Genomic DNA, 17,611 nt, shown 5'->3' on the forward strand with positions numbered 1-17,611 from the left:
AATAGGCTTACACAGCTACAGTGTACGACTGTCTCAACACTAAACCTAATCTATTGAACTTGAGTTTATGCCAAGTCACACAGTGAATTAAGGTTCGGCCTTTAATTAAAGTTATAAGGCAGAACACTATGCCCTGATGTCCTCTTAAGGCAGACAGGTCAATAACACCAAGTAGCTGCTTCTTTAAATGCTTTTGTGCACTAATATTCCTGGAACTCCAGACTTAAGAATACAGCAAAGGACACTTTTAAAGTTTTTCCACCTCTAACCACAGACAGATTGCAGTCTATTTCAAATGTAACAATCAAATGTACTATCTGATGAACTTTGCTTAACTCGTCACAATTTTATTTTAAGATGCGGGCCATTGTTAAGCCCACTGTTATGAATCTTTGGCTATGGGTTAAGTTACCTTTAGGTAGTCTAAATCATACGCCAACCGTTCTTCAATACTTACGAGAAAAGTTTCCTGGACCAGAAAGCGACCCCGGGCCACAGCTCTCTGAGGAGGACAGCTCTGCACAGGTTCGCTTTGATCTCCGCCAACAGTTCCGTGGCCTCCCGGTCCAACCGGTCAGAGTAAGGCAGCAAGCCATTATACACAATCTCCTTCTGAGGAATAAACTCAGCCATATCCCTGCCCACAGTCATTTCCGCTGTCATACAAGTCACTTTTCTGTTGAAACTGTGTGTAAAATGGTAAAGAAAACCTTTTTGTTGTGCCTCCTGGGAAGTGCGCAGCCGAAGTTAGTGGGCATAATCCGCTGTGTCCAGAAGTCGGGCGGAAGGCAGGCGATCACAGAGGAAAGTATGTCACGCTAATTGAGCCGGGCTAAGCCCTGAGCGCAGAGGGGGCCGGTTTCGCTCAGGCCTGCAGTGCCGGGCGCTTTGTCAACTCTCACTTCACACCTCATGGTTGCCCGGTCGCCTTGGGCACATGGGTGGGGGAGCAGTAGGGTACGTGCGCTGAGCGTGACGCACGGCAGGGGTTTGAGAGAAATGAGGCGCTACCGGTTGCTAGAAAGGGCGCATTACTCTGAGGTCAAGCTTTGATTTCAGCACCACCGAGTCTAATAACAGAGGCCTTTGATATATGAAGACCTTCATGCACACTGTGTAATTGACTCGGATTCATTCAGAAAATCGTCACTCTGGACTACAGATCCCAGAAGCGCGCGCGTTGCAGGCTAATCTGCAGAATATCTGATAAATGGATTAATGCTGTCCTGTTTTACTGACCTGTAGAACTACTGACCTCGCAGTGATCGTTACTGAGATAAACAAAGTGTTGCACTCTGTCAGATGAATCAGCACCTATCTATCTGCATGCTACACACTTATTTAACTAAGCAGAAATGAGCTCATATATAAATAAAGGACAGTCTTTAACAAGTCTCATCATATCATTCATGCCTACCTTTTCTGTCTTATGACACCTTTATCCCCAACCTTTTCCATTCTTGCTTCACTGTGCACCCGTCCATGTAAATCCTTTTCCTTTAAGCCCATGTAATTCTCTGACCACTATGCTTAGAGTGGAGCAGCAATTGCAGGTTATTGTCTGGCTTGCCTGGCACTGAAGTTTCTGCTCACAGCAAGGACTTAGACTATAATGCAGAAGCCCTTTCAGTTCTCTGGTCTAGTTACTGTTGGAGAAATGGGGCAATTGCTGCAACACCACCTTGCTTTTGTTAAGCTGCCTGATTGCATAAAGTGCCCTGTTTCTCATCCTGCCTCAATCTTATTAAAGGTCTTCTTGTTGCTTTCAGTACTACCTTCTAGCGATAGCCCCTGTAGCCTTCAATCAGTTTTTTTGAGACCATAGTGGATGCCCTCTTTAAAACTATTTTCTCCCCATAAACACAGTGTAAGACTATCAGAGTCAGGACTTTGAGACAGATCCCAGAACAGAGTGTGCCTTCTGCACAGCATATCACTCCAAGAGTGTCACGCTAGACTCTGCCAAGTAATCTCACCCAACTCTACCTTTTTCTATCCCCTCAGATCTTATTACTTTTGGGCTTTTTCTGACTCCCAGAGCAGTGACAGCACCTGCTTTCACTGTCTCCGTCACTGAACCACTTCCAGGAAGAAACATGGTCTCTGTTCTTATTTGTTCTCCGCTGTGATGTTTCTAGGTATCTGGAAATAGAAAATTTGTTGGGATTTTGTGTGAGTGTGTTTGTATGGGCACAGGCGCATGCATGTGTGCACACACATCTGTGAGATTCATTAGTCCACAAGTGGAGTGTACAGATGGAAAATGTGATTCGGGATGATGATGCCTTTTTGACTCAGCAGGGAGAAGACCAAACAGAGAGAGATCCCAGCCGAAGTAGATGTTTTTGTATTCCATCAGTTTGCTCATAGCTCACAATCTTCTGCACACAGCACTTCCAAAAGCACACACATGCAAACACACACGCATCAAGCCTCTAATTTTTGCAAAGGATTTATGGTAATGCCAGTTTTCTCGCTGCTAAAATATTGGAAAATTTGTGCAGCCAGTGACAGTGTGTGTTTGTGCCCGTGTGCCTGTTTTGGTGTGTGAGTGTGCGCATTCGTGCATGCAAGTCTCATTTTGGAGAGTGAAGAGTGTAAATGATGTGTCTGGGAAACCTGCATCGAGACGTCAACACACACATAGACACAATTCCTTCCATCCAGCTGGGTTCCTCGCTGGGAGATATGCAGCCTAGTTCATCGCCAGACACACGGGTAAAATATGGCCCCTGTTCCTGCCGCACATACACACACATACACAGACACACACACTCTCAAACAAATAACACTGCTAGAGATTTCTCCCGAACTAGCAAAGCTGTCTGCATGTTTCTTACTCAGATTACTCTCTTACCAAACCCATCCCTTTTTTCTTTTCTTTCGATGATTCAGTGACAAATTACTGAGTGAAATGTGCTGGTGATCTTCACTCTGGATACCAAGGTGAGAAGATAATAAAGGAGGGAAGCAATCAAGGAAGAGGAAAAGGAGACATTCCACTACAGCCCCTGCGGAGCTGCAGCAGGGACGAGCCTACTGGCTGTGATTTCTAGTCAGGAAAGGCAGAGGAGCAAGGAGAACGCAGGTATGCATGGTTATTTCTCTCTTTTTGTCCTTCTTTTTCTTTTATTTCCTATGCCTCAGATCTGCTTGGATTCTATATAGGAGGTTACTTTCTATATTTCAAGGTGACTGCATGTGTTATTTATGTGTAAGCAGGAATGGGTTATCTGAGGGGTCTCCTTCAGCTTTTGATATTCCTCTATGCAGCAGGAGTGTGTGCAGGTACCACACATATGCATCAGTACAGTTGCTCCGCCTGTTTCTTTATCATTAAAGCGGAATCATATCTAAATCTTGAAAAGCCCACACATACTCGTGCCTCCTCCACAGGTGTGGATGGCGCAAAGGTCAGCAACTTGTCATCGCAAATCTGTCTTCATCCGTGTGAGGACCTGTTTGGCTTGCTCACTGAGATCCATGGCCTGCGTGTTGTGACCAACAACCTGCTCGAAGACTTGGATAGAGTAGTAAGATGCATAAAAGCATGCACATTTATCATGGTATTTGTTAAAATTGTGTTTCTTATTGCCTGATAGAACATTATTTTATAGCAGCATGAGCAAGAATTTAAATATTTTTTAGCAAACAGGTTAAAATGTTGTGTCATTTTTAAGGTAAAAGTAACTTTAAACATGAACATTTTTTTTTTAGATTATTTAAACCAGTAATAGCCCATTTTCAGTAACACTATGTGTTTACCAAGGTTGTAATACACTTTTTATTCTGTGTCATCACAGAAAAGTTGACTGAATTTAAATTCTGAGAGTAATATTTTTTCCAGTGCAAATGGCACAAATAAAGGATTTTCTGTCAGGAAGCACTGTGGTCTGTGGCAAACGCCTTTGGGGAAAAAAAACAAAAAAAACAAAAAAACCAAGAGGAAATCTCACCACAGATGTGGCCCACAGTAGTTTGGCTGGTCTCATTCAATATAAATACATAATAAGACTTTCTTATTTGAAAAATGTATTTAGTTAATTTTAGTATTTTCAGTCCAAAGAAAATGAAGAGATACGGATATCTTTGGATGAGCTCAGTAACAGACATGGCAGTGGTACCAGCAGTGGCAAAGGGAAAGGCAATGGGAGAGGCAACAGGAACGGGAACGGCAACAGCAGCGCCAGCAACAGCAGCAGCAGCAGCCAAGGCCATGGACACAGCAACGGCAGTGGCAGAGGATATGGCAACGGCAACAGCAGCAGCAGCAGCCACGGCCGTGACCGCAGCAATGGCAGTGGCAACAGCAGTGGCAGTGGCAGTGGCAATGGTAATGGCAACGGCAACGGCAACGGCAACGGCAACGGCAGTGGCATCAGAAGCAGCCGCAGAGGTGGTGATGGTGACAGCAGTGACAATGATCTTGACAGAGACAGTGAGGCGTGGTGCGTGCAGGATAGACGAGTGTACGAGCAGGGGGAGGACTGGGAGGTTGACAGCTGCACCTCCTGTACTTGCCAGGTTTGTGCTGAACACATCTATTAACTACAATAACACACTGGCAGAATTTCCTGGGGAAATACCATGCAAGCATTTAACTGAATTAAGGATTTATAAGAGATAGAGAGCAGATATTAATATCATCATCTACAACAGCAAAGTAAAATGGAAAATTATAAGTGACAATCTTTAGCATTAAATTAATCTTCAAGGTAGCTTACCAAGGTTTTTATACACAAGGACTGTGGTTGACAACTTGACTGCTGCAACTTATTATTGCTTCGCTTCACTCTAATACTTAATACATAAAAAGCAAATATGCAGCATTTTAAAAATGTCCAACTGTTCCTTTAAACGATGTTTACCAATTGGGGAAGTTTCACTTGTGTGCAATGTGGTTTCATTTATTTCCAGAAGTTCTATATTTTATGCATGCTTCATCCTCATCCCTACGTCTGTTTCTTTTTATAAGAACCATTATTTTTGTTGAGGATGGGATGAAGGATTAGCCTGACTTGTTATGACTCACGAAAACATACCATTCCTTGCAAGAACTGGCATTCAGCAAAACATCTGGATTCAATAATGTGATATTGTTAGAAAATCTAAATGTATCAACACTGGACTGTCTTGCCAGGATGGAAAGGTGGTTTGTCAACAGGTGTCATGTGCTCCTGTGTTCTGCATCAATCCGTCTTTTGTCGATGGAAGTTGCTGTCCTGTCTGTCTTAGTGAGTATCATTTTTCTGCAGCTGGGATTTTGTCTTTACATGGATGCCAAGATTAATAAATATAATAAAAACACAACAACAACAACAACACATGTCTGTTGCCTGTATGTAATAAAGATGATGAAGACGGCTGGTCCCCATGGTCTGAGTGGACCCACTGCTCCGCCACCTGTGGACGTGGAGGGCAGCAAAGGGGTCGATCCTGCAATGGCATCATGCCGTCCTGCTCTGGCCCGTCAGTCCAAACCCGCAGCTGCATGATGATGAAGTGTGACCGCAAGGGTAAGGCATCACTCTGCACATCGGATCTGTCACCTGTTTCAGCTTAATGTTCTTTTAGTGACTGACTGAGCCAAGTCCTATTCAAGACAGTGAACTGGCAATTCCCAGACAGCGAAAATATGAAACCTCAGAAAAATGGAGATCGTAGAGATTCTAATCGTAATTGGAAACATGTTTTGTTCTCTGTACGCTGCTGAGCTGTAGCGGTGGTCTGACTTTCTTTTGTCTTTATTTGTCTAGTGCGTGCTGACGGGAACTGGGGCCTTTGGTCTCCTTGGTCTGCATGTACAACCACATGTGGAGAAGGAAACATTACACGGGTCCGTCTGTGCAACAATCCTCCACCAAAGAAGGGGGGCAAGGGGTGCACAGGTAGCGCCATGGAGACACAACCTTGCAACAACACGCTCTGCCCGAGTAAGTAGGAGCGCGCAGCTGCACATTTGAAACCGCTCATATGCATTAAAAGTGGCTCAAAGGTAAATGATGCATTTCGGTGTAGTTGCTGGAGGCTGGACGGCCTGGACTGAATGGTTAGTCTGTTCAGAGACATGTAACGGGGGCCTCACGAGTCGCCAGCGAGAGTGTGTGAACCCTGCCCCTCAGAACGGCGGGAAGCCTTGTGCTGGAGATGCTGTGGACTATGAAGGATGTAACAAACAACCATGTCCTTTAGGTAAACCTTAACCTTGTGCAGCTGTACCAACTAATGTTATTCTACATGCAGGCTAAGCCTCACATACATAGAGAACCTTAATCCCATTTTATTGGAGAGAACATGTTTTCAAACAATTGAGGATTAAGAAATAATATCCTTCACTGTTTGCTCTGCTTTATTCAATTACCGAGGCTTAGGATAGAAAAGAGAAACGATTTGAATATGAATTCCTTCAGAATCATTATGGTGCAATTGACCCACACTTGAACAATTTGCTTTGTGACTAAGTGTAAAAGACTTTTATGTGCAAATTTTTATGCATTTCAGATATGTGCTTGCTTTCAAATCCTTGTTTTCCTGGGGTTAAATGCACAACGCATCGCGATGGATCGTGGGAATGTGGACGCTGCCCGTTGGGTTTCAGTGGTAACGGCACTCATTGTGAAGATGAGAATGAGGTAATGAGATTAGACACAGGATCACACTACACAATATGAGTGCAACAATGGCCTAACTTCGCTGATGCATGGCTAAGGAAAGGTCCTCCTCAAAATTTCTTAGCATAATGCTGCATTTCATTGATTTTCAGGGAGTCATCTTTATTTCCTTGTAGTGAATTGTGGCCCAACTTGACAAGGTCAGCAGGGCCGTTTCCAGTGATGGTAATGCCTGCCTGTCAGTTGGTTGCATATGTTAAAGTGTCTCTATAACTATGGAATGAATTATTGGGAATTTTTTAGACCTTATGGCTCCCAGATGATGCATCCAAATAACATTGGTGACCCAGATTTTTCCTCTAATACCACATTTATGGTTTTGATTTAAGTGACAAGGCAGCTAGATGAACTACCATGAATTTTGGTACAGATATTCATATTCCTCCAGAGATTAAGAACTTTCATCAGTCATTAACTTTTTGCCTGGTGGAATCGTTTTGTCAAAACTTAAATTTTTCCGATACTTATCTGAAGCGCTAATGACAATTCCATAAGTCAGTGGACTCGTTTTTAACTTCTCTGACTTAGTAACCATTGAAATATTCTGTAGTCTGATCCTGACAAAGAGATTTTCTTTCAACACGCGTAACACCTTTGTACGGTTCATGTTTGATATGCTGAACATGGATAATCTCTCAACCTCCATCTCTTCAGTGTGAAGTGGAAGGAGTGTGTGTTACACAGTGCATAAACACAGACCCTGGATTCTACTGTCTGCCCTGTCCGCCGCGCTATAAAGGCACTCAACCGTATGCCCTCGGTCTGGATGAAGCCCTGAAAACCAGGCAGGCAGGTGTTTTTCTCTTTGCTTTGACCTGCAGTCATTAACCGTAGAGACTTTTGGATTCTCAAAGAGCTGCTCTGTTTGTAGGTGTGTGAACCGTACAACCCTTGCAAAGACAACACACACACTTGCCACAAGTATGCTGAGTGTATATACCTTGGCCTGGCATCTGAGGTCTTGTACAAGTGTGTGTGTGCGGTGGGGTTTGCTGGCGATGGCTCCCTGTGTGGTGAGGACTCTGATCTGGATGGCTGGCCCAATAATAGATTAAGCTGCAAGCAGAATGCCACCTATCACTGTGAAAAGGTAAGATATCTACTTCAGCGTGAGCTAAAATCATTCAGACTTGTTGAGAGATACCTGAGCTGCATTCTGGATACCATTAATCTTTGTTGTGACTGGCTGCAGGATAATTGCCCCACGCTGCCAAACTCTGGACAGGAAGACCTGGATGCGGACGGACAGGGCGATGCCTGTGACCCTGATGATGACAATGATGGCATCACAGATGAAAGAGTGAGACAAAACCACTTTAAAGTCGCCATGATTGAAAACAGGTGTGTCTTGCCGTATGCAAACATCCGTGTGAATGTGTGTTTTTTTTGACACAGGACAATTGCCCGCTGATGTACAACCCTCGGCAGTTTGATTCTGACAGGGATGGGGTTGGGGACAGCTGCGACAACTGTCCATTTGAAAGCAACCCTATGCAGACAGACACTGATAACAATGGAGAGGGAGACGCCTGCAGCATCGACATAGATGGAGACGGTAAGAACAACTCATTGTACCAGGCCTTGAATGTGCAGCTAGTCTGCTTGGAATCAGGATCAATTGGTGGTAATAAAGTGACAATGTAATAACTCAAAAAACGTAGATATGAACTTGAAAATATAGATGAAATTGAATTTACCGAAACATAGCCTTGATGTATATTATTTGTCTGGTTACGTTCACACACACACAAAAAAAAAAATCAGTCTAAAGGCTGTGTATGTGTGTGTGTTTCTGTCTATTCTTTCAGAGGTTCTGAATGACCGGGACAACTGTCCTCTAGTCTACAACACCGACCAGAGGGACACAGACCTGGATGGTGTCGGAGACCAGTGTGACAACTGTCCACTTCTACATAACCCAGACCAGGTTCTTGAAAAAATCAAAAGTTTTCAAACATTTTTTTCTTCTGACTTACCCCCAGAACCCTGTCAGATGAATCTACCAATCTGTTTATGAACATACCTTTTATATTTAAATAAGTGCATTTGAGCTAATTAACTAAGTTAGATTTGGACTGCCTCCAGTTTATTTTAAACTCTTTGTGATTATATGTTGCTTACAATTCATTAGTTACAGTAAGAAAACTCCGTCACCCATTAATCAACTACTTTTAGTTACTATTATATTTAAAAACTCTTCATTAAATGCTGCTACCACAGGTTAGCTAATGTTTAGAAAGCTATTTTGTTTATTGATGCTTTGAGCTAGCAGTTCCAACTGTGAGACATGTTTTAGTTAATTATTTCCAACTTTTGATTTTAGAGAAATATTTACTTATTATGTTTAATTAATAATTTTAACTGATAATTCATACAATTAGCTAACACTTGTAACTGGTCGCCATATTTTTTAGCTTATCATTTCCAGCTTTTGGTTGGATGGATGATGATGATTTGGGCTTGTTTTGCCCAAATCATAGGGTCTGGTCACCTTATTGAGTCAACCATGAACAAATATGTATCACATAACAAAGTATTCTACAATCAAATGTAAGCCTATCTCTCCAACAGTTAAAGCCTGGCTGGAACTGGGCTATGCAACAGTATAATGATCCCAAGCACGGCAGTAAATCTACAACAGAAAAAGAAAAGTATCTAGGTAGTGCTATAGTCCCAAAACTCAACTTGATTGAAATGCTGAGGTAGGTCCTTAAGAGAAACCGTAAGATTTAATTTCATTTAATTGTGACCTCTTTTTTATTTATTTATATATTTTAGCTAATTTCTCATCTAATCTGAGTCCCCAGGCTAATACAGAAGTATTCCCTGCACTAAATAAATAATGCTGTTTGTAGTGACCTAAAACATATTATACACTACATCCACATGTGTTGGCAGCTTGACTCTGACAGTGACCTGGTGGGAGACATGTGCGACGACAACGAGGACATCGACGAGGACGGCCACCAAAACACTCTAGACAACTGCCCCTATATTGCCAACAGCAATCAGGCTGACCACGACAAAGATGGAAAGGGAGATGCTTGTGACCATGACGACGACAATGACGGCATCCCTGATGACCGTGACAACTGCAGACTGGTACCCAACAGGGACCAGCTAGACTCTGATGGTCAGTGTTGTTACAGCTGAGCTCTCCTATCCTAGTCTACCCAAGGAGGCAAAATAGAAAGTAAACAGGGATGTTTCAAATCAATAAAAAAAAGTGAGCAATTTGATTTTATTTAAAAATAAAATAATACCTGATTCCCATTCTAGCCAGTCATAGGTGTGTCAGGCTTTACATAGCTAATATCAAAATGCAGACATGAACAAATAGTTTGCTGTCACACAGGGAAAATAACTTGCACAATTTATGATTAATGGATTTTGCAGTCATGAAATAAAATCTTGTGACTATCAGTCCAGTTTCCATTGCTTCAGGTCATATTGATCTTGGACATCAACATAAACACTTAATGGCTCTCTGTAGTGTAATTAATAATACTTAAAAGGTTGATCTATCCACCATCATACATGGTTTTCTCAGTACATTTTCATGTTATCTTGTCCAGTTCTTTTCCCCCATCTCGGCAAAAAATAATCAGGAAAAGTCAAGTTACACTTGTTCTCTTTTTTCTTTATTCTTTCAGGTGATGGCAGTGGAGACGCATGCTTTGATGACTTTGACAATGACAGTATTCCAGATGCGTTGGATCCCTGTCCCATGAACCAGGATATTAGGTCTACAGATTTCCGGAAGTTTCAGGTTGTTTTGTTGGACCCTAAAGGCACCACGCAGTCTGACCCCCTCTGGGTCATCCGCAGCCAGGGTACAGAGCTGCTGCAGATTGCCAACTCTGACCCCGGGATCGCTTTAGGTGAGATTAACCATAAAAAAGACTAAAGATATAAGACATATAATGAAAGTGATTAGTCAACATGAATAATATTCCTGTGTCTGAACAGGATACGACAAGTTCAGCGCCGTGGACTTCAGTGTCACATTTTATGTAAATACCAACCGAGATGACGACTACGCAGGGATTGTGTTTGCCTATCAGTCCAGTCAACGCTTCTACGTTGTCATGTGGAAACAGGTGCGAGCTGAACGCTGACTCTTAATTCTCACAAGCAATAAACTTAAAATACATAATAGAGAACATGTAACCATTTCTCTCCACCACATTGATTTTTTTTCTGTAAGCGCAGGTGTCTCAGGCCTACTGGGAGAAAAAGCCAACCAAAGCTTTCGGCACTGCTGGAGTCTCAATCAAACTGGTCAACTCAAACACAGGACCAGGGGAGTATCTGCGCAATGCTCTGTGGCACACAGGAAACACTAGACACCAGGTTAGAATGAGTAAACTCATAAATCTGCCACCTTTTTATTGTGCTTTCAGTATCATAAAAAATACAAATAAAAGATAACACTTTCTGAATATTAAATTGTTTGGCGCAGTAAACATTAGATACTCTGGTAAATATGATTGTCCTCCGTGGCGCCTGAATATGTTTCAGGTCAGAACTTTGTGGCACGACCCCAATAAAATTGGCTGGAAGGACTACACACCCTACCGCATGCACCTCATCCACCGACCCAAGACTGGGTTTATCAGGTACAAACCATAATGTAAAGTGTCACGACAACTGTGGTTTGATTTATTATGGATTATTGATTCTTGAAAGAGGCAGTGACCCCAGAATATGCAGCATATATTCATTTCTGACGGAAGATATTGCTCTGTGAAGTCTTTCCATGAAAGATCAGTGAATCCTCCCACTTGACCCACTCAGAATCAACTTAAAATATGATTAAAATACAACTAGAAGATTAGCCTCGTATCAAAATGTAGGAAAAAGAGACTTTTCATATGCTATCCCGTAACTTGTTTTGACCAGCAACCTATCCCACGTGATGATTTAAGTATTAAAAGTTTATCCCAAATGCACTTTTTGAAGTTTTCTCTGACACATGTTTCTCTTACTCTACATCATCAACATTTAATTGGGCCAATGTTGCTTTGAAACTATGATATATCCCATGAGATTGATGCTCAAAGTTGGTTACAGAGAAAATCATGCTGACAAAAAATGAGATTTGGGCTTTAGCTTGTGACACATGGAGTGGGTGTAAAATGAATTTTGCTGTTGTTTTTAACAGAGCTTAGATGTCAGGCCTGAAAATTTCTTGTGGCTAGCCCCTGTAGTCATGAAGTCATGAGGGTTTAGATATGCTAAAGCAAAATAATATGATTAAAAAGTGCATCCTTATCTCCGACAGTCATGTGAAAAAGAGCGTTTTTCACAGGACTCTTTGCATTCCTTCTTTAGCAACAATAACTTGATGTTATCATTTTCTGTTTGACGTGATCAGTCTCTCACGTCCTTGTGGAGGATTATGGCCCGATCTTCTTTACAGTGGTGAATCGGCTCATTGAGGTCTCCGAGCATTTGTTTATGCACAGCGCTCTTAAGGTCTCGCCACAGCATATCAATCAGCTTGACGTCTGGACTTTTATTGGGCCATTGCATCACCTTGATTCTTTTCTTTTTCAGCCATTCTCTTATAGATTTGCTAGCCAAGCTGTAGGTGTCAGATAGATGGTGTCAAGTTTGATTCTAGAATACTTTGGTATACAGGGAAGCTCATGGCTGACTCAGTGACTGTGCAGTGCCCAGGTCTTGTGGCCGCAAAACATATACAAATCATCACACCTCCACTACTGTGCTTGACAGCTAGTTTGAGGTAAAGTCTTTTGCATTACTTAAGTCCTATGGAAGCATTAAGGATGTACTTAGTTTTGCACAGGACTCAATGCAAAGTTTTCAAGTTTTATCATGACTGCATGACCTTTGATGGCCTGTAATGGGTTTTTTTTTCTTCATATTATTAAGGCAAAATTTTACATGCCTTCATTAGATACACTTACACAATAACCTAAGTTTTTTAAAAAACCCAGATATACTGAGAGGAAACATTTGTCTCTTGGATGGTTTTTGTATTTGGAACCTGGATTTAGTTTATATTTTGGGGGTTGACCTGTCAGAAACAGCTGTCACAGCTGGATTATGATCTTGGAATCCACCAAACTTTTAGAATTAGAAAAACAAAGATTGGCAGGTTTCCTCAGGAGAACTCAAGCTCTTTTCTAGTGGAAACAACTGAGCATTTACAGCTGAACATTCAGGTATTATTGGCTTGGCTTTTATAGGACCATACCAGTATTTTTTTTTTTAACCCAATTACTACCTACGGCATACATTATTACCTATTATTTCCAAAGAAACTTCTTGATTTGAGTCAAAATCCAACTTGCAGGCAGGAATTTTAGACATTTGTGATAGCGGTGAACATGCCTGTGTATATTTGCATGTATGGCAAACTATTAAAATTAATGTTATTAGGTAAAAAATAGAAAAAATCTGGGGCATGTTCTTTGAAATAATTTTTTTGTGGCCCAGTTCAGTTCATGTAGGTTTTAGTGCAACAACAATCTGCAGAATGACTTCTTCAATCTGTGAAAATCACATTTGTGTCAGCCTGAAATGTTCTTACACTCGAGGATATCATCAATCTCTAAGAGTTATTTTATGATAACAGTGTAATTCACTTTCCAAGTCCAACCCACTTCTCCTCAACCTGCCACATCTACTTCTGTTTAGTTGTATTTCTCACTAATAGCCTGGATAAAAAACAACAACAACAACAACAAAATAAAAACAACCCCAGGCTACGAGTTCTCTGTGCTCTGTGCTGTTTATGTGCAGATGGGGAAAACAACATCAGTGCCATAGTGAGATTTCCAATCTGGAAAAAACAGAAGTCAGAGAAAAAAGCTGTTATGTGACAGATTTGAAAAAATACTCTTTTTTGAGACATGCTGTGGCAGTGCTGCATTCCTGCTACTGAATGACTGTACTGGAGAATGAATGTACAACTGTACACTAAGTGAATGTGAGGCTGAAAAGAAGCTCCTGCTCTTTGACTGTGAAGGACGGACATGTATTGATATGTTGTATACTTGCTCCAAAGCTCCATTGTAACTGCTATGAATATATCTCCAACTGACATCACGTCCTTTGTGATGTCCGTGAAAAAAAAAGTAAAGTATGCAACATCAAGAAAAACATAAAGTGTGAATTTATAGTAACTTTGCGAAGGACAAGCAAAAAAAGAAGAAGAATAGAAAAGATACCTCAAAAATGTCCTTGATGATACTATTTGAAATTGAAATGCCTTTAATTACTTTCTGCAGGTTATTTTGCATTTTACTTATGATTTTAACTTAAATTTAATGTGAACATGGTAGTGTTGTACTGCGGCTGATTTGCACTGGGTTGGCTATACTGTGCTTCCTTTGCAGGGTGGTGGTGTACGAGGGCAGGGACATTTTGTCCGACTCGGGAGCCGTGTATGACCACACCCTGGCTGGAGGCAGACTGGGACTGTTTGTGTTCTCTCAGGAACATGTTATCTTCTCAGACCTCAGATATGAGTGTAGAGGTAAGACATCCTGCTAACACTTTACATTAAGTGAAACAAAAACGTGCCTTTTTAGTAAAGTGCAAGTGAGGAATGGATCAGCAATGGCCAGATAGTAAACGCTCATTGATAGTTGCCTAATAAATCCAGCTCTTGGCATTCCATGTGAAAAATATTATTTACTAAAGAATCAACTGGGAGATCCTGTGTTGGTGAATCATTAGGTACCGGTGAGTTCATAATTATCCTTCCATTAACAACTAGCCACTGTCCTCATAACTCAATACAGTAATTACTTACACTGATTACTTGTTGCTCTTTTTATGTGGCATCAAGGACCAAAGCATACTTCAGTGGTTTCTCATTATTTCAGGTTTACCTTACCATTAATTACCTCCTGCCTCCTGTGATTATGCACAGATTATTAACATGTTATTATATGACTGCCATGGTGAAGGCAAATTTTAGTGTAAGAAATGTAAGTAGGTTGTTTCTCTAGTAGTTTCTACATTATATTTTTATGGTGTTTGCCTTTATTATGTAACAAGGAATTAAGTGCGTTTGAATGTTGAATACTGAGATACTTTTTAAGTCCCTGCTCTTTTTTAAATTTATTAAGTAATTATGGACTACAGGCAATGGAGGAGTCATGCTGAAAACATCAGTAACTACTAAGTAACTACTTTGTATGAGGTTTTGCAGCAGTACGTATACAGATAACTGCACTAACTGGTCAGTTCACTAGGTACAATTTGCTTGTACTGGTTTGGACCATCTTTTCCCTTCAGAATTGCCCTAATTCTTCATGCCACAGATTCAACAATGTGCTGGAAACATTCCTAAGAGATTTTGACATGACAATGTGACGCAGTTGCTGCAGTTTTGTTCACTGTACATCTACAACGTGAATCTCCCGTTCCATCACTTCACAAACATGGTCTATTGAATTGAGACCTGGTTTCTGTGGAGGTCATTTAAGTACAGTGAACTCATGTTTGGGAAACACTGTAGTCATAAAGGAATGGACATGGTCAGCAACAATACTCAGGTCAGATGTGATGATTAAATGATACTCAGTTGGTACTAAGAGGCCCGAAGTTTGCCAAGAAAATATCGCCTATGCCATCACACCAACAACAATGTGAACTGTAATTGTAAGGCATGATGGATCCATGTTCTCATGTTGTTCACACCAAATTCTTATTATACCATCCAAGTGTCAGAGCAGAAATTGGGACACATTTCATCTTACGTTGTTTAATTGCGGTGAGCCCATGCAAACTGTAGCCTCAGTTACCACAGGAGGGACACCAAGTGTGGTCTTCTGCTGCCGTAGCCCATCTGCTTCAAGGTTCAATGTGTTGCTCCTCTAGATACCTCGGTTTTAACGAGTGGTTATTTGATTTACTGTTGCCTATTTATCAGCTCAGAGCAGTCCGCCATTCTCCTGTGACCTCTGGCATCAACAAGGCATTTTTCTCCAAGAGAACTGCTGCTAACTGGATATTTTCTCCTTTTTTGGACCATTCTCTGTAAACCCTACAGATGGTTGTGTGGAAAATCCCAGTAGATCAGTCGTTTCTGAAATACTCAGACTAGCCCATCTGGCACTAGCAGCCATGCCACATTCAAATGCGCTTAAATCACCTTTCTTCTCCATTCTGATGCTTGGTTTGAACTTCAGCGTGTCCTCGTGACCATATCTACATGCCTGAATGCATTCAGTTGTTGCTATGAAATTGGCTGATTAGCTATTTGCATTAACAAGCAATTGACCAGGTGTGTCTAACAAAGCAGTGAGTGTATGAACTAATTATTACTTAATAACCTATTAATATAATACATCCTAGCTTGTTCTTTATTTACTATAAAGTCCTAGACCAGGAGTTATTAGGTAGGTACTGATGAATTTTTCATTCGTTATAAGGTCATTCCTGAAGCATTCCTCATTCATTCTTTAGTAACTAAGCAAGCTTTTGAGTCAGTTAATTTTGCCCTCTGCTCCTGTGGGTGATGTATAAAACTTGTAAGGTGTATTGCACTTAGCTGAGGTAAAACCTAGAGTAGTTTCCTATGGCAAGGCAAGGCAAGGCAAGTTTATTTGTATAGCACAATTCAACAACAAGGTGATTCAAAGTGCTTTACAGATATATTAGAAACAAAAACAATGATTTAAAATTGATTAAAACAAGCAAACTAACTAACAAAACAGTATATAAAATCAAAAATCAAAACAGACGATGTGACGGTCAGGCACCTTTTAAGGATCACAAGATTAGTATAGGAGAGAAAAGGGGGGGGGGGGGGGGGGATGGAGTCCAGCGGCACAAATCTGTGGCCATTTTTTTTACACTTTCCTAAATAATTGTACCTTTTGTGCTTTAAACACTTTATTAAATTAATTTGTCTACTTTTTTTTTTTTATAGTGGAACCATCTGAAATGTATTGTTATATCAGCAACTGTACAACTGTCAAAAAGTGCAATGTTTTCTGTGTTGAACTTACCTTACCTACTATCACTGCTTCAGATCATGTCTCCACACAGCCGTTCCTAAAAGTGGCTATTTTTCCTTTTGATTCTTAGATAACTGAATTATTGTCTCGGGATAATTTGGGAATTCCACAAATATCCACCAGAGAGAGAGAGAGGATACACCAGACTCAGGCGTTAATCCAGCCAAGACTATCAATTAATGACCATCCTCTATCTGTCAGTTTTGTATGCAACAGTATTGATTTCAGGCTGTCTCATTCACTGTATATTACTGCTCTGACAGCATCTCTAATGACTGTAACTTCTTGTTGCTTTTCATTTTGTGCTTCCCTAATGGCTGTAAATAATTATTTATTGCCAGATGCCAGACATGAGAGGGAAAGATGCAAAGATAAATTGATGATGGAGTAAGTGGAGCACATGTCTGGCGGTTACTTATCAATAAAATGTTGTTTTTTTTTAATCAACTGTTCCTTTTTTCTTTTCTGATGACGCCAGTAGCTCACAGTATGCACACACACACTCGCACACACACGACTGTAGAAACATGGTCTCTAGCGTCTTCTAGTGGTAAAGGTGTTAATTACAAACAACGAGGATTTTAAACGCTGTGATAAAACTGTCCACGGGGGTATGGAGGAGTAAAATTGTAAGAAAATGGAAGCACACAAAGTTTAGATAACACATAATTTTACTCAAAAACAGTGTTTGAGTTTTTTTTATATAATAATAAAGAAGAAAATGGGCTTGGAAAGTATAAGGTGTATCCTAACCCCTATAAAAGATGGTATTTTGGTTTAAAATGATGTTCTGCTGTTTTAATAATGCAAAATGTATGTTTGATCGCAGTAAATCTGGGTCACCGAAGAAAGCTGACCTTGCTCATGATTTATTAATTAATTTCCATTGACTCAAAACACAAAACCCGTTCGACCGGCTTGAGAGGGAAGTGCAGTTAA

General features: G+C 40.9%; 2 protein-coding genes across 4 annotated transcripts in view; one reads left to right on the forward strand and one right to left on the reverse strand.

Moving 5' to 3' along the window:
* Window positions 1-887, reverse strand: part of psme4b (proteasome activator subunit 4b) — a 48,379-nt gene extending 47,492 nt beyond the window's left edge. The window contains exon 1 of the mRNA XM_085170947.1: window positions 458-887. Within this exon, the coding sequence (XP_085027073.1) occupies window positions 458-663 (206 nt within the window). The 5' untranslated portion in view covers window positions 664-887. The remainder of the gene's footprint in view (window positions 1-457) is intronic.
* An 843-nt stretch (window positions 888-1,730) lies between these two features.
* LOC146512519 (thrombospondin-2-like) lies at window positions 1,731-17,574 on the forward strand. 3 transcript variants are annotated; one of them, XM_085170949.1, is made up of 20 exons: window positions 1,731-3,088; window positions 3,223-3,533; window positions 4,060-4,524; window positions 5,141-5,234; window positions 5,352-5,516; window positions 5,757-5,933; window positions 6,019-6,192; window positions 6,502-6,632; window positions 7,326-7,460; window positions 7,543-7,761; window positions 7,864-7,971; window positions 8,067-8,226; window positions 8,480-8,598; window positions 9,570-9,804; window positions 10,325-10,552; window positions 10,641-10,771; window positions 10,884-11,024; window positions 11,193-11,290; window positions 14,039-14,178; window positions 16,743-17,574. In XM_085170949.1, exons 2-20 carry the CDS (start codon window positions 3,225-3,227, stop codon window positions 16,748-16,750), a joined length of 3,237 nt encoding a protein of 1,078 aa, XP_085027075.1. In that variant the 5' UTR covers window positions 1,731-3,088; window positions 3,223-3,224; the 3' UTR covers window positions 16,751-17,574. The 3 variants fall into 3 exon arrangements, with proteins under 3 accessions (XP_085027075.1, XP_085027076.1, XP_085027074.1); XM_085170950.1 differs by lacking the exon at window positions 16,743-17,574 and having other exon boundaries at window positions 3,223-3,288; window positions 3,397-3,533; window positions 14,039-16,434; XM_085170948.1 differs by lacking the exon at window positions 16,743-17,574 and having other exon boundaries at window positions 1,731-2,718; window positions 2,896-3,088; window positions 14,039-16,434.
* Window positions 17,575-17,611: the final 37 nt, after the last annotated feature.

The sequence above is a fragment of the Neolamprologus multifasciatus genome, chromosome 8, assembly GCF_963576455.1.
Source record: "Neolamprologus multifasciatus chromosome 8, fNeoMul1.2, whole genome shotgun sequence".
Lineage (NCBI taxonomy): Eukaryota > Metazoa > Chordata > Actinopteri > Cichliformes > Cichlidae > Neolamprologus > Neolamprologus multifasciatus.